General features: G+C 40.4%; 1 protein-coding gene across 9 annotated transcripts in view; it reads right to left on the reverse strand.

The window, feature by feature from the left end:
• Positions 1-12643, reverse strand: part of LOC135502696 (kinesin-like protein KIF13A) — an 82943-nt gene extending 70300 nt beyond the window's left edge. For all 9 annotated transcript variants that reach the window (XM_064795650.1, XM_064795643.1, XM_064795647.1 and 6 more), the window contains exons 1-2: positions 12429-12643; positions 12216-12318 (exon numbers count right to left, since the gene is read on the reverse strand). In XM_064795650.1, coding sequence (XP_064651720.1) covers positions 12216-12318; positions 12429-12480 — 155 coding nt within the window. In that variant the 5' untranslated portion in view covers positions 12481-12643. The remainder of the gene's footprint in view (positions 1-12215; positions 12319-12428) is intronic.
• Positions 12644-13787: the final 1144 nt, after the last annotated feature.

Consider the following 13787-nt stretch of genomic DNA (forward strand, 5'->3'; position numbering starts at 1 on the left):
CTCCACATCTTTTATGTTTTTCAACTTGCTCCAGAGATGGCGCTGTGGACTCGCTCGTGTGCAACAATCAAGTTGAAAAGCATGTCGCCTGAAAGCAAATCTTGGTTCTTCAACATTTGCAGGCACATAGCCAGCGTTTGGTTGTGGGGGGGGGGGGGACAAACACCTCTTTTGTCTTCCATCAGTCAAAAGATCAGCCAAAATCTGCTTGAAAAGCACACTTTTGATGACCCTCCCACAGCATCTGCCTTGATTCAAATACACATCAGATATCCTAAATAACAAGATGTACGCAGATACATTTTTAGAGAATATGAAAAAAAATTATATCAAAAATGTGACGACTCGGCAAATACCACCTGACACACATAGAGATGTTCACAAGTATTCTGAATCTGAATTGTTTGCAGTATTCAAACACACGCAAAACAACACAAAAATACACAATGGCTGAAGTGCCCTGCCTTTTTTTCAACGTCTGTCAAAATTGAATATTCTGAACTATAAATCATTCATGACGATGAGCCACAGCCTCAATCACTGAAAAAAACAGCGACTAAAAACAGACTATGAACAGATGGAAGAAGACAACTCAATCAGCTCTGAGTACACTCTTTATAATTTCTGATCATCACATCTAAGACACTGCATCTAATTGTTGCTTTGAATGCTAGCAACGCTACGATACCAGCTAATCTCGCTCACTCCTGACGACTAATTGACAGATGTGACGTCAACGTAATTCTCCCCATAGCAGCAGATGACGACATATTAGATAATGCATACACGACAACACTCCCGCCAAAACACACTTCAAAGTCACCACAATCTTGCAGTCACAATCGTAAAATCGTTAGTCAACTTGATCAAAAATTCATCACAGGTATTTGAGTAATCACCCAAAGAATGCTATAGTTTGCCATTCATTCAGTACTGTGTTTGTTTTGGGTGAATAATTCATTCATTATGCCTGTGGAGAGTACTTCAGTATCAATAGGCCTCTAGAGGATGACTGTGGGACATATATCGGACAAGGTATATATCAAATTTTCATTTTGGGAACCAATAATTTACTTTTTTGTGTGAAAATTTGATGAGAATATTAATTTTAAATGAATGACATGCAAAAAGAACTAGGTTTCTCTGTATAGTGTTTTCACATTCAGCCATGTTGGAATGTTGGAGGGTTAGAACAATGATTTGTCGTGCCTGACTTAACTGAATCAAATGGTGTCAAGTGTCATGATCATTTGGGCTTGCTTTCTTTTGTCTGTCCCTTTAGCATGGCAGGTGATGAAGTCATGTCAAACCACTCTGTGGTCAGACCAGGTTTCTTGACTTTTCAGCAATCATGAGTCTGTCCGAGAACTGAATAATGAGACAGATAAATGGACACTGAAATGGATAAGTCCGGGTCGTTGACCCTTTATGGCCGCATCATCATCAAGGACAGCAATCAATCAATCGTCTCTTATCTCTCTACAGAGACCAAACCAAGCACATTCGAGCCAATTCTGTTTCCGAACCCAGGGGCACTAAGCCAATTGTACTGAATACCACCTACTTTATATGCGGCGTACCAGGAATGGCCGAACAGGTTCCAATAATGGCGTCGACACTGACAAGAAGAAGGAAGATTTATCACCCTCTTCATTTACAGTGTAGCAGGAAATAACCGAACGCTTCTGATAATGGTGTTGTCGTCCACAAGAATGACGGATGGACCAGACTTACATGTAATTAGGAATTTCGTCACTCCATGAGATGACATAGTCGCATGCAACTGGTCGCCCCCCCTTGGATCCGCACCTAAAATGTACCCACACAACTTATCCTCAAGGTACCTCCCTTATGTGAGGATTGGTGCAAAATGATATTCAATGCGCAATAGCACGTCATGGCTGCTTGCCCTACCTCTACCCAAATCTCGCAAAGAACGCTTTTAAGGAAAAAGCTCAAACTTCAGGTTTCTGATGAAGACCATGTCATCTGTCACCGAATCCTCCCCACAGACATCACACGCCATGTAACAAATTGGATCCTATCCTATCGTGGCCGCTCACGTAACTTTCAAGGGATGACGAGAATGCTTTTTTAGCGGCTCGTTCATAACACTGAATCTCTCCGGGCTGCTTGGAGGTTACGGATAATGAAAGAATCATTATTATTGCGTTGTAGAAAGTTAGGAAGGAGCTGGTCTTTTAGCACCTCGAAGGTTTCTGCACTGATATTGCGCGATATGAATAAAGACTAGCAAATGCTTTTATCTAAAACTCCATGTACATTTACACTAGACCTTCCTGTACAAAATTGAAGTAAAAGCATTTGCTGGTCTTTATTCATATCACCCATTGCATTGTCATAACATGATTATCAATGGGATCTTGTGAGTTTTTCCGTGAAACAGTTTGGTGTTGAGTTCTGTGGTACTGCCAGTTTCATCTTACCATAGCTACCTCTTGTTTTTGGAACGGTTTCCAGCCTTTCCATGAGAACTCTTAAAGTACCACTAGTCAGTCAGGAAATTCAGGCTGGGCATCTACTCTACATCGATACTTTCAGTTTGACTCACTTCCCGAAACAATTCCTCAAGTGACATCTTCAGTCCAAAATGTCATAAGGACCACTCGTCCCCATTACAACACATCGTTACACCGACAAGTACCGCCATGTTGATTCACCATGCAGTCACTCAAACAGCGGAGTTGGCTGCATCTAAATCGTGGCATTCTCGATAGCTCGCTACTTCATTAAAGGTGAGTCAACACCACGGAAACGTCGTGTCATTTTGACGGAAACGCTACTTTGGAATATCGTTTAAGATCATAGCACACAAGAACCTGAATCTCTCGTCCTATGCATCTACGATATCAATGGGCATTGATGAATACAAGTGCATAAAAGCACACGAGTGATTGCGCAATAACCATAAAGACAGCGCAGTCATCATGAGACACATCAAGTGCTTTGCTGTGTACTGTTGATGGAGTTCTTCAATCCAGTTGATTGCGTGAAATGTGCACTTCAATTGTCTGGAGTATCTTATAATCAATTTGAGTAGTCTTGGTTCTGTTACAGTAACCACTTGTTTTAACCCGAAGAGGACTAGCCTTGAACATTTCCGCTGCGATTTTCAGGTCAAGATTATCATTCCTTCCTTAGGGTAGCAAACAAGCAGACCGATATGAAAAGTGTTTTTCATATCGGTGTGGTCAACGGTACTCAATTGAACTCGGGAATGTGACCATGCAGATCACATTTACCAAAAGATAGTGGTGTCGCACATCACATTCCTGAGGGTAGGCCTAACCAATGCTTTCACGGAGTCAGCTTAAGCCGTTCAACTATGACACCGGCTGCAAGGGCTCTGTAACAACACTGCCCAGGGCTCTGTAACATCACTGCCCAGGGCTCTGTAACAACACTATTTGTGATCACACTGTTTAGTGAGAAGAGATCAGCCAAGTAACGTGGGCTAGAACTCTCTACAAAAACACTTTACAAACATGCTGTGCTACAACTAGAATGCTACAACTCAGTTCAAAGTAACGAGTTCACCTCACTGAGTCATGCAGACTCAAGAGTACAAGAGCTCAGACTACTCTTACAAGTAACCATTGACCAGTAACTGCACAGAATGCTAATTGATCGATCTTTATTTTATGCACACAAATGGAGGTCTGGGTAATTATGGCCACATAAAGGGGTAGGAGTTTGTGTAAATTCATATGTTTGACACAATGACACAATGACTCACCTACCACAGAACAAGGTGGTCAGATTACAGATTATGGGTTGTCCACAACTGAGTTCAAATGACTGTCTCTAGCAGCCCACAATTGTGTGCAAATGACCAGGCCTTGGGGCAGTGATCTGTCTTGAGTTGAAGATGCAAGAGACTCTTATTCGGATCACCAGTTGGAGGGATTCACATCATCTGATATTATTCTGATTTAAATGAGACTGCCTGACGAGCTCTGAACACATACACAAGTTACTGCACCCCCTTGCGGCTTCCACTAGCCTCCAGCTCATGGCACAAGACGAGGCGAAATAGATTTTGGATATAGAAACCATTAGTACTAAAAGTATATTTTGAAGATGATCTTTTTATGACGCCAGATATTCCAAAATAACCGATTTTAGAGTGTTACTAATGAACAGAGTAGTTCACTTCTGCAAAACTGGTGAATATTTTCCCGATAAGTACTTTCTTTACAGTGGAACTGCATTATAGCTGATCTGGAGTACAAACTGATAAATCTGTGGAAATTCTTCATCAAATGGGTGAAAGCTTTATCGAGAATTGGAGACAGTTTTAGTCTGAAGCACTAGATAGATACATGACATGGTTACATGAAATTCAATCATTTTGATGAAATCCACACGAAGGGTTTCTGAGTCAAGTGGGTGCAATGGCCAATGTACATTTGTATGATGATAAAAATTACTCCGGGAGGCCTAAAATAATGATTTCTGGAGAAAAGATTTTTTTGTTTTTTTCGTTGAAAATGTCAGCCCAGCCATAGGCGGTTCTGTCTTAGAAACATGTCAGCCAGTTTGATCAACTACGGGAAGTTCATCGGTCTCTCTCGAGGCAAATAAACCTTCCACAGCAGGTTTACACATTCATTACGTCGGTTTGCGAACCACTAGGGAGTACACAAGCCACCAACATTGCCACATTTGACTTCTTCTCTACCCAAACACTAGTTACCATGGCAACGGGAACGAGAAACGTACAAATTGTGTCGATAAATTTTTGCGTGCATTGAGAGTCAGGAATTCAATTTCCATAATTTGGTATGCGAGACACGTGGAAAATCGGGAAATCATTACTGTTTTGTGTTTTAAGAGGGCTGCATGAAATAATGACGAGTTTCCTCGCAAAGCGAGAAACATGTGTATGCGTCATATTCACCATGTATACCACAGCATTAGTATTTACCCATACGATTGGACTAATCTCTCCTTCAAATTTCAGAGAGTTTGGGCCAACAGTAAAACACTTTGTAAAACTCTGTAAAACACAATATGGCATAGCTCATTATGAGATGAACCTCCTGTGTAGGGTACTACTGGCACAGTTAAAATAACCTGAATTCAACTTTCGAACTTACACTTTGACCTGTTCTGAGTGTGCACTTTTGTTTTGTTTGGGTTCTGTCTTTGTGGAAAAGAACTCAACTTTAGAACAGCGCTGTGATTTCTGTATTGCTTGATATTTATGAGCGGCACCGCTCACAAGTCACTCATTAATTCACGATTGTAATATCAAGTTTTTACTGTCAACAAAGAAATGTTATACAAACCACTTTAACCTCTGTAATGGAGCACTAATTGGAAGGGTGATGTTTTTTGATGATGAAGTGAGATGTTTTGATATCAAGATGTTAGAACTGACTCAGATGTCTGACATTTTTATGAACCTTTAAAATGTCGCCCAAAAGCATGTCTGGGATACAAGAGGGGGCAACACAACGACTTCTACCGAGACTTTGGAAAGGCGATTTTTTTATTGGTAGAATCTGATGGATTTTTTTCTTAATGCCAAGATGTTAGGACCGACTCAGAGTCAGACGACTTGATTGAACTTCAAGAGGATCAAATAACATGCAATTATGTGTCAATTGGCCTATCTGCCGGATGAAAATACTTCAACCCCATCCTTAGGTGTTGACTAAAAGCTAAACAACGCGTCCCTTAGCGTGCTACAGGTTGAAACTCTGAGTGAATCACCCAAATCCCACAAAGAGGCCTCACTCAGAAAGTGCAATGTAACTTGACAACCTATTACAAGGAGATCAGTCTCAAGCGCCTTACCCGAGGATGAAATAATTGACCCCTCTTTTAGTATCAAGTAAGCTGTAAACTACACTGCGAAATCCCCCGTCAAAGTTGGGTTTTCGCCGCGCGATTTTATCTCATCATTCCCCAAACATGGACTAATCAGAGATTAAGCCAAGCTGAACAAGTCGCTAAGAAGCTATCCCATAATACCTTTGAAGCTTGCCGCCGGTCCAACGATCGGGAAAAGGACAGAATTGAATCATAGCAACATGCACCACTTGATATTATTTGTGATATGGGAATGGGATACATTACATTCGTCTTGGCAATAAATGGTTTGGAGTATTGGGTTCGTTTTGGTAGTGGGGCGTGTGGATTTGTCTCAGCCAATGTAACAATCCTATCAGTATCACACCCACGGTCATGACTGTGTATGTTTCGCTTGCCAACAAATATCACCATTGTTTACTTTGGTGCAACAGTAGAGCTAGCCTTTTTCCAGGGCAATTACTTCAATTATTTGTACACAGAACATCTCATACTATTTCATGATTGAGTACCTTGGCTCATCAGTCTAAATGTATGTGGCTCAAGTGCAGAGGATTTGTGTCCGAGGACCTCAGGGATACCTTGCCCTTCCTTCCAATCTGATCGATTGTTTGTACTAATCAGTTGCTAAGGGCCTCTGAGCTCATGGAGTCTCATGTCACTGGTACTGTTTGTTTGAATACTGTAGACATCACACATAAATGTTTATGTAGGCTTGGTACAACTGACAGCTGGCCCCTTGCGTACTTGGGAATCAATAGACTGTCCCTGTCAATATGGTGTTTACCCCTAGGGTGAGGGGGACGGACTACATGTATATTGACAACATCCTCCCTAGATCCACTCTCAACCATATGGCCCACTCCATCTGACCTTCCATTACCACAGTGTCTTATTGGCAGAATCAACTCCTTATTACCTCTCTCTTGCGTCTGAGCCAAGCTCAATGACGTCAGTCGACATTTCTTTCGAGGCATCTTATGTCGGAAGCTGGAAAGTGGAAGCGGTATTGAATGTGGCACATTATCGAATATGGCTTGTGTTGGTTTTCTGGAGTTCTGGGGAACCTCCTTACAGAGGCTCTCAACTGCTGTTGAGAGGATGTTTACAAACAATGTCCAATGAGACAATACGTGTTGAAGTGGTCACCAATGCTAATGATATCACCAGGACAAATCAAATACAAGGACAAGGACAACTTGTCACAATGCGTGAAACTTGTTCGGTATGTCAGTGTCAGCAGAAACGTGCTCTGGCTCAGAAAACAATAATGACTTTTACGAAATGCACGGGAAGACGCCCACTTTTCAGTTCACATATTTCCAGACAGATTATGATACGCTCATTTTAGCGAGGAAAGTATGTAATCCATATTGATGGTTTTGATCACCCCCGCAAGACATGGATACAAATATAGACATTATTGATTACCATAACACTGCATTCCCTGAACGCCAATAAAATCAACTGAATATGGAAAACGAACCTCACATGTATCTCTACATGACTCTCTCGTCTAAAGATTAGAACAGTGGGATGGGGAAAGTGATGGTTGCTCTCAGTCATGTTCATATCACAGTACAACTACAAGAAAACCGGGGCTCAGGATGATAAACATGACAAGATGCTGGGAGGTCCAATGCATTCAAATCACATGAAAACCAGGGGAAACAAAGCACAATTGAGACAACCCTTTCCCGCACCAATCATTTCACATCCAGTTGAATACCTCTCGCTGGAAGTGCACTGTTCGACTGTAAGCTAATCGTAAAACTGGTAGCCAAACGACAACACCTAACGATGTACATCTTGTTTTGAGAGAGTACATTCGGTGTTTATTCTGCGGTAAGATGCCAGAGTTTGAATGTTGCCAGGAAGCGAGAAATGTCGATAATTAAGTGGCGTGTGCGGAAGTCAGTCGGAAAAGTGGCAGGAATGGACTCGTGGAGAGATTCTGGCAAGGTTTATGGTTCAATAAAATTCCTGCTGTTTTGATTGATTGATTGAAACTGCAGTCCTCCACTTTATGAAATTTTTTAATATTCTTGCAAATTTTGTCTGGCTTATGTGTATTTAGTCTGACATACATACATACTTGCAGCCTGTTTGACTTACCCAAGGTGAAAATCAACCCTCATTCTCCTGAGTCTTGGCCATCCGTGCATGCTTGAATTTACAGTTTGCAAACGTCGTCAGAGAAATTTATTGGCTTTGTTTGCCTAATGGGCTACTTCCCCAAATGACGCTCCTGCATCCTGGGTAGATGATTCTCGAGACTGAGATTTGTCAACAATTGCCCAAAAGCCCTTATGTTATCGATGAGGTGTTTCCGCCGTCTCTGACAGATATTACCCGCCCTATACCCCCAGCCAAAATGTTACGGAAATCCATCACCGACGGTAAAGAGATTATTGCAAAATGACCATAGAGACCCATCAATCATCGCCATGGCGACAAATATAATCAACAGAGATCAATAACGAGTGTACGGAAAGCTCTATGGATATTGTAAGACTGGTGTTGCTCAAGGAGATGTCTAAGTTGGGGCGAAAGCGCCATGCAAACAAGCCATTTTAATCGCTCCTACAAAGACTCAACATGGGGTACTAAACATGGAACACACGATTCAGGAGAGTGTTATTCCATGTCATCTATGTTTGATTCTTGCTGAAATCTGATGGCAGGCCATATCACACCAATCACACGCAAACATCTGACGACCTAATCTTGCGTTTGATGCAACATCATCTAACGTCATAAACCCAGCATAAAGCCGAAGTGGAATCCCACAATGCCCGACTCCAACACGAACTGCCACCTAATCACTAAGTAATGAGTTTTAATCAGCTTCATTACAGCGTCTGCGACTACTGCCATCAATAGGGCAAATCGATCAGGGCAGCGATTGACTTTCATGACGACGGCCGTAACATGACGCAAATATGAATAGCGCCTACACAGATATTGTATAGCGTTGGCATTTTGATGAAAGACGAACGTTTGATGAGTAAAATCAATTTCTCTATAATTATTACATTGAGACAATAATTAGCTTGATTGGATGATGAGGTTATCTCGTTCAAACTTGATGCGGAAGTATGTCGATGACTTTATGACCAAATAACTCATCTTGCAGTCGACAAAACTTGTTCTTGTAAAAAGAACCCAAAGCCATTTGCAAAGTTTACCAAATCACTCTCAATGCATCCTGTTGGTTTAGCTATTACCAACAGAATATACTTTGCTATCAAGTTTTGTAAACACTGAGCATGTACATGAATATCCGCTCATAGTGTCTACATAATTACAATCGTAATTTACATACATACATGTACACAGTACACACAGTCAAAACTGATCAATAGAAGACTGAACATTGTTGTGTACCATGCAAGTACACATGCAGACATGATATTTTCTTCTTTTTGGGGTAAGTATAACACAATGATACAATGACGAAATATCATAATGTCAACAACCACTTGAGCAAGTGGAAGATGTTTGGTAACTGCCAAAAAGTTGTATTGGTGGTCAAACTCAAAGTGTTCATGGAAGATCAAGTAACAAAAGTCAATCAAACTGATTCGCCAGGGTGAACCAAGTACTTCTGCTTTCAAGGCCAACCAAGACAGGCCTCCACGGTAAGCTGGGAGCCCAGCCTGCTTCTCAGGAAGTTAGGAAACTGATTCTGAATCGAACAAAAATATCATTTCGTTCATAGAATACCAACATGATCTCACAGACACCTGAACTTATACCAGAAGCTTTTTAAGACGAGAATATTAGAACAAGACGAGGTTTCCTCCTGCGTTCAAGTGTTTTTCTTCCTTGGAACAATCTGGCAGCAAGATTATTCTCGATTTACAGAGGTTTCCACTGGCAGGTGATTATCATATAAGATGAAACATCTTACAGGTTTCAATATCTTAACAGGAAAGGTTGCTGAATATTGATCACATGTGCAAGATTGATTGAACCCATAGGGTCCTTTGCCAGAAGATTCAAATAATCCTCTGTTAGTGTTACACACAGAAGCCCTAAAACACATTTTGCACCTTTTTGATCCAGACAAAAAGAATGTGATGGCCTCCGCCAGATATCTATCAATATTAGAGCAGGTGGTTATCTTTTTTTATTGATCGCACCCACTCATGGGGTCAGACGTACACAATGCATGATATCTCGTGCGTTATTGGCTGAGAGAACAAGAGGAACGCTACAGTACGACAGTTCGCATGGTCGAGAATTTTCGTAACTCAACACACACAGATTTTTTATGTAAGAGTATACACCACCATTCCTCACCTCTCCTTGCATATTTCAGGACGAAATTATCAAATTCTGATGCTGAGTGACACTGCTACATATTCAGAAAAACATTCATTATCATAACATAACCTATGTGGGCTACTGTCAAAATACATTTGTACATCACTGGATAATCAATGTAGATCCATGCACTGGACTTTGTCCAAACCTGATATCATGAGGCATAAACCTTCAACCATGTCAACTGGTTGAGGAAATGACACTTCAAATTCTTGAGGTCACAACTTGACTATGATTCCAATTTGGACAGCGAGAGAGTACACCTTTCAATAGCTATGTTTCTATCACACTCACAGTCGGGGCTCAAGCTCCAATTATGAAAATAACCATATATACATAACTCACTCATTCTGCAGTCAATGATGAAATTACCAAATAACTATTTTGGGAAGACCTTGAAATTCCTCACAGGACTTTACAAATGTTTGAAAATATTGTCCATTCGGCATACCACAAAGGCATGTAGAATAGGGCCCAATCATCTTGTCAACCAAAACAATGACCCAGTCTAAGTGACCTAACCTTGAACATGTTTTAGAATAGTTTTCAGTTCATTGACCAAGTAGTTCATTCAATTTCACCTAAAATCATTTTAGGACATAAATTATATACACAAAAAGTACAAAGGGAAAGGCATTGCACACTTCCTTTGAAAATCTCAGGTTTTTCTGTGACCTGCATAACATTACGTTCTAAAAGCTAAAGGTACTTGTATGGCTGTGGTAGGCCTGAGTGACAATAAGACTGATTCTTTAAGGAAAGCACATGACTCGATAAATAAATAATTGGATGGATGTTCATGTGTACATATCACAACTCGAAATAAAGAGTGCTGGTCAACACGATTAAAAAAGTTGTAAAATGCAACCATCAAAATCAAGAGTATATTTGCAAAAGTCTTAGCTGATTGAGACACTTCTGATCAAAAAGCACACACACTGTGTTATATCACATCTAAAATCAATCAAATGTTCATTTTATGCACCCACCTTTCTTCGCTGTCTGACAGTTCAATATCATAAAAGCTTGAAACAAGAAAAAACATCAATTTGAAAACCAATGCATGATTAAATAATAATCATGAGGCTTATAAAGCGCTAAATCAAACTGGTTTCACTCGCTCAAAGCGCTTCACATTATTACCCCCAGCTATTGCTGTGTACATTCATGTTTCAAGCTCTACTCTCTGGGAGTATCACAGCTGATTGAAACACTGATTGGACTGGCTATTGACTATGTTGGTTCCAGTTTAGACATACACAGATTGACTGAACAGTTGCACTAAGAGTGGTGGTTTGTGCTTTAACTGCCAACTAGGCACCAAAACCAGAGTCAAGTATTGTCCATTGATGATGAGAAAGATACAGACATGCTCATCAACTACAGCATACAACCTCTTCTTTATTTCATACACAGGAACAACCATTCTACATGGATCTTATGGTGACATGAAATAACGATGATATAATCATAGCAACCTGGCCATAGTTTGTGTCAATGAAATAATAATATTCCCTGCAACAACATGGAAATGAAGCAGACAACATTATAAAATCTCATAATGGAGCCAAAGGATGGTGACATCACTACATGATAAATACAAGACAAGACTGAATTTATTATGTTGATATCTTGTAATAATTCATTCTCATTGATTTCGAGTCACACACTGACACTGTAGTCAAGATATCGTATCGCATGGAAAGCCTGATTCAGACGGACTCCAGTTTCTGAGAATATCAATCGACAGACACCTGAACAGAATATCTGCAAGCTTGAAGCATTGTTTGATCTTTCTGAATGTAGCGTTTGACGTATTCTAGTTATTCTTGGCATAAAAACATCAATAACTACATCAGCTGTAAGTGTAAATTAAATAGACACATGTATCTCACAGAATTTCTTGTAATCTTTCAACACTGATAGTAATACTTTATATGGAAATTTTCTTTACACTGATGTCACTAATTACCAAGACGCAACGAAAAAAAACTATTGACAGATATTGAGACAACGGCAAAGATCAAGACTTAAGACGAAAAACTTACCCATCTTTGTCTTTCTTCAGTTCATGAATCCCAGAATTTGGATGAAAAAGAATTGTCTGGTTGCTATCTATATCCACACAACACTTTGTTGCCAGGTCCTTCTCTGAAAGAAATTATAAGAACATTTCATGAACAAAATGCTAAGAACATTTCTATGAAAATGTACACAAAATTATATGTGTGTAAATGTAGTGCAGGGTATAGTATACATACCTCTACGATTCATAGGACGAACCCGAATCGCAACTTTGACTTTATCCGACATTTTCTCAGAAATAATCCACTATTTTAATCCTAAGTTATATTTATTTAATCCACAGTGATATGGTTTGAATATATCAGTTCACCACAATCACTTATTTTGATTTTACATGGCCATTTCTGGGAGAAATTCGGATGTCAACAACACAAATTTATCGCTCAGTCGCCATTTTGGATTGGCATTGAGGGTCACACTAAACAGCGTCAACGAGCGTCCACCAGGTTTAAACGTATTTAAAGTCATCAAAATAAAATGTAATGGTCATAAACGAAATAAGCAGGACATTTTCCAAATTTCCTGATCGTTTCATGACATTTGTGTGCTTGATTAGCGAGTTTTTGTCTAAAATGTACCAACGTCCACCACCCAGTCGGCGGCCATGTTGGATTTGACTTGGAGGAAATGATAGGGCTTCCCAATACAAGAGGAGCCTGTGATTTTAGACAACATCTCCCTTATCTTACACCCAAATGTCATGAAATTTTCAGGAAATGTGTCTTATGGTGTTCTTATTACGTTTATGGCTACTAAATTTTATTTTGATATTTTTATACCTGACTTTAAACCTGGTGGACGCTGGTGGGCGCTGGTTGACACTGTTTAGAATGACCCAGCATTGATGTCACCCAACCTCCTTGCGCATGACCGGAACTACCTCTGCTTTGGAGACAAACTCGCCCCAGGTCACGTAAGGTCTCACTAGCCGGTGAGGAGGCCCGGCCTACCTGCCACCAAAAATAACGTGACGTCATTTCATGCATACCGTCTGTTCCAGCGGCTGTAGACTTGGCAGTACCTTACTCTCACACAAACCTATACATTTCTGAACAGCTTGTCACTTCTAGAATACATCTGGCCAAGTTTCAACGTCGTCTAGACACACAGTCATGCATAGACTGATGCAGCACAATGCATGAGACACCCTGTATGTTAACACAAATTTGAAAAATTTCACCTTTATGCCTTATAACTTCAAGATTAACAAGGATGGTGAAAATTTTTCTCATACACATTTACTCATCACTGTGAGAAAGCCAACTGACGACACCAAGACTTGACCTGACCCAATGTATGCCTGCCCTTATCAGCCCAGGAACTCCCCAACCCAAGCAAAATCATGAAGGCCATCGCACTATTTCGTCCGTCTTCTGTCACGGTACAGGCAACTGCCATTGCAATTGGTGAAATCCCAATATCTTTCTGTCTGTGGGATGTCGAAACAACCTCTGCCAGCTGCTTATCTATTCAGATTGTGAAGGCCTTGACACAACCTAAAAACTCTGAAACAACTACCCTCTGCCAGCTGGTTA

This window comes from Lineus longissimus, chromosome 19 (assembly GCF_910592395.1).
Source record: "Lineus longissimus chromosome 19, tnLinLong1.2, whole genome shotgun sequence".
In the NCBI taxonomy this organism is placed as follows: Eukaryota; Metazoa; Nemertea; class Pilidiophora; order Heteronemertea; family Lineidae; genus Lineus; species Lineus longissimus.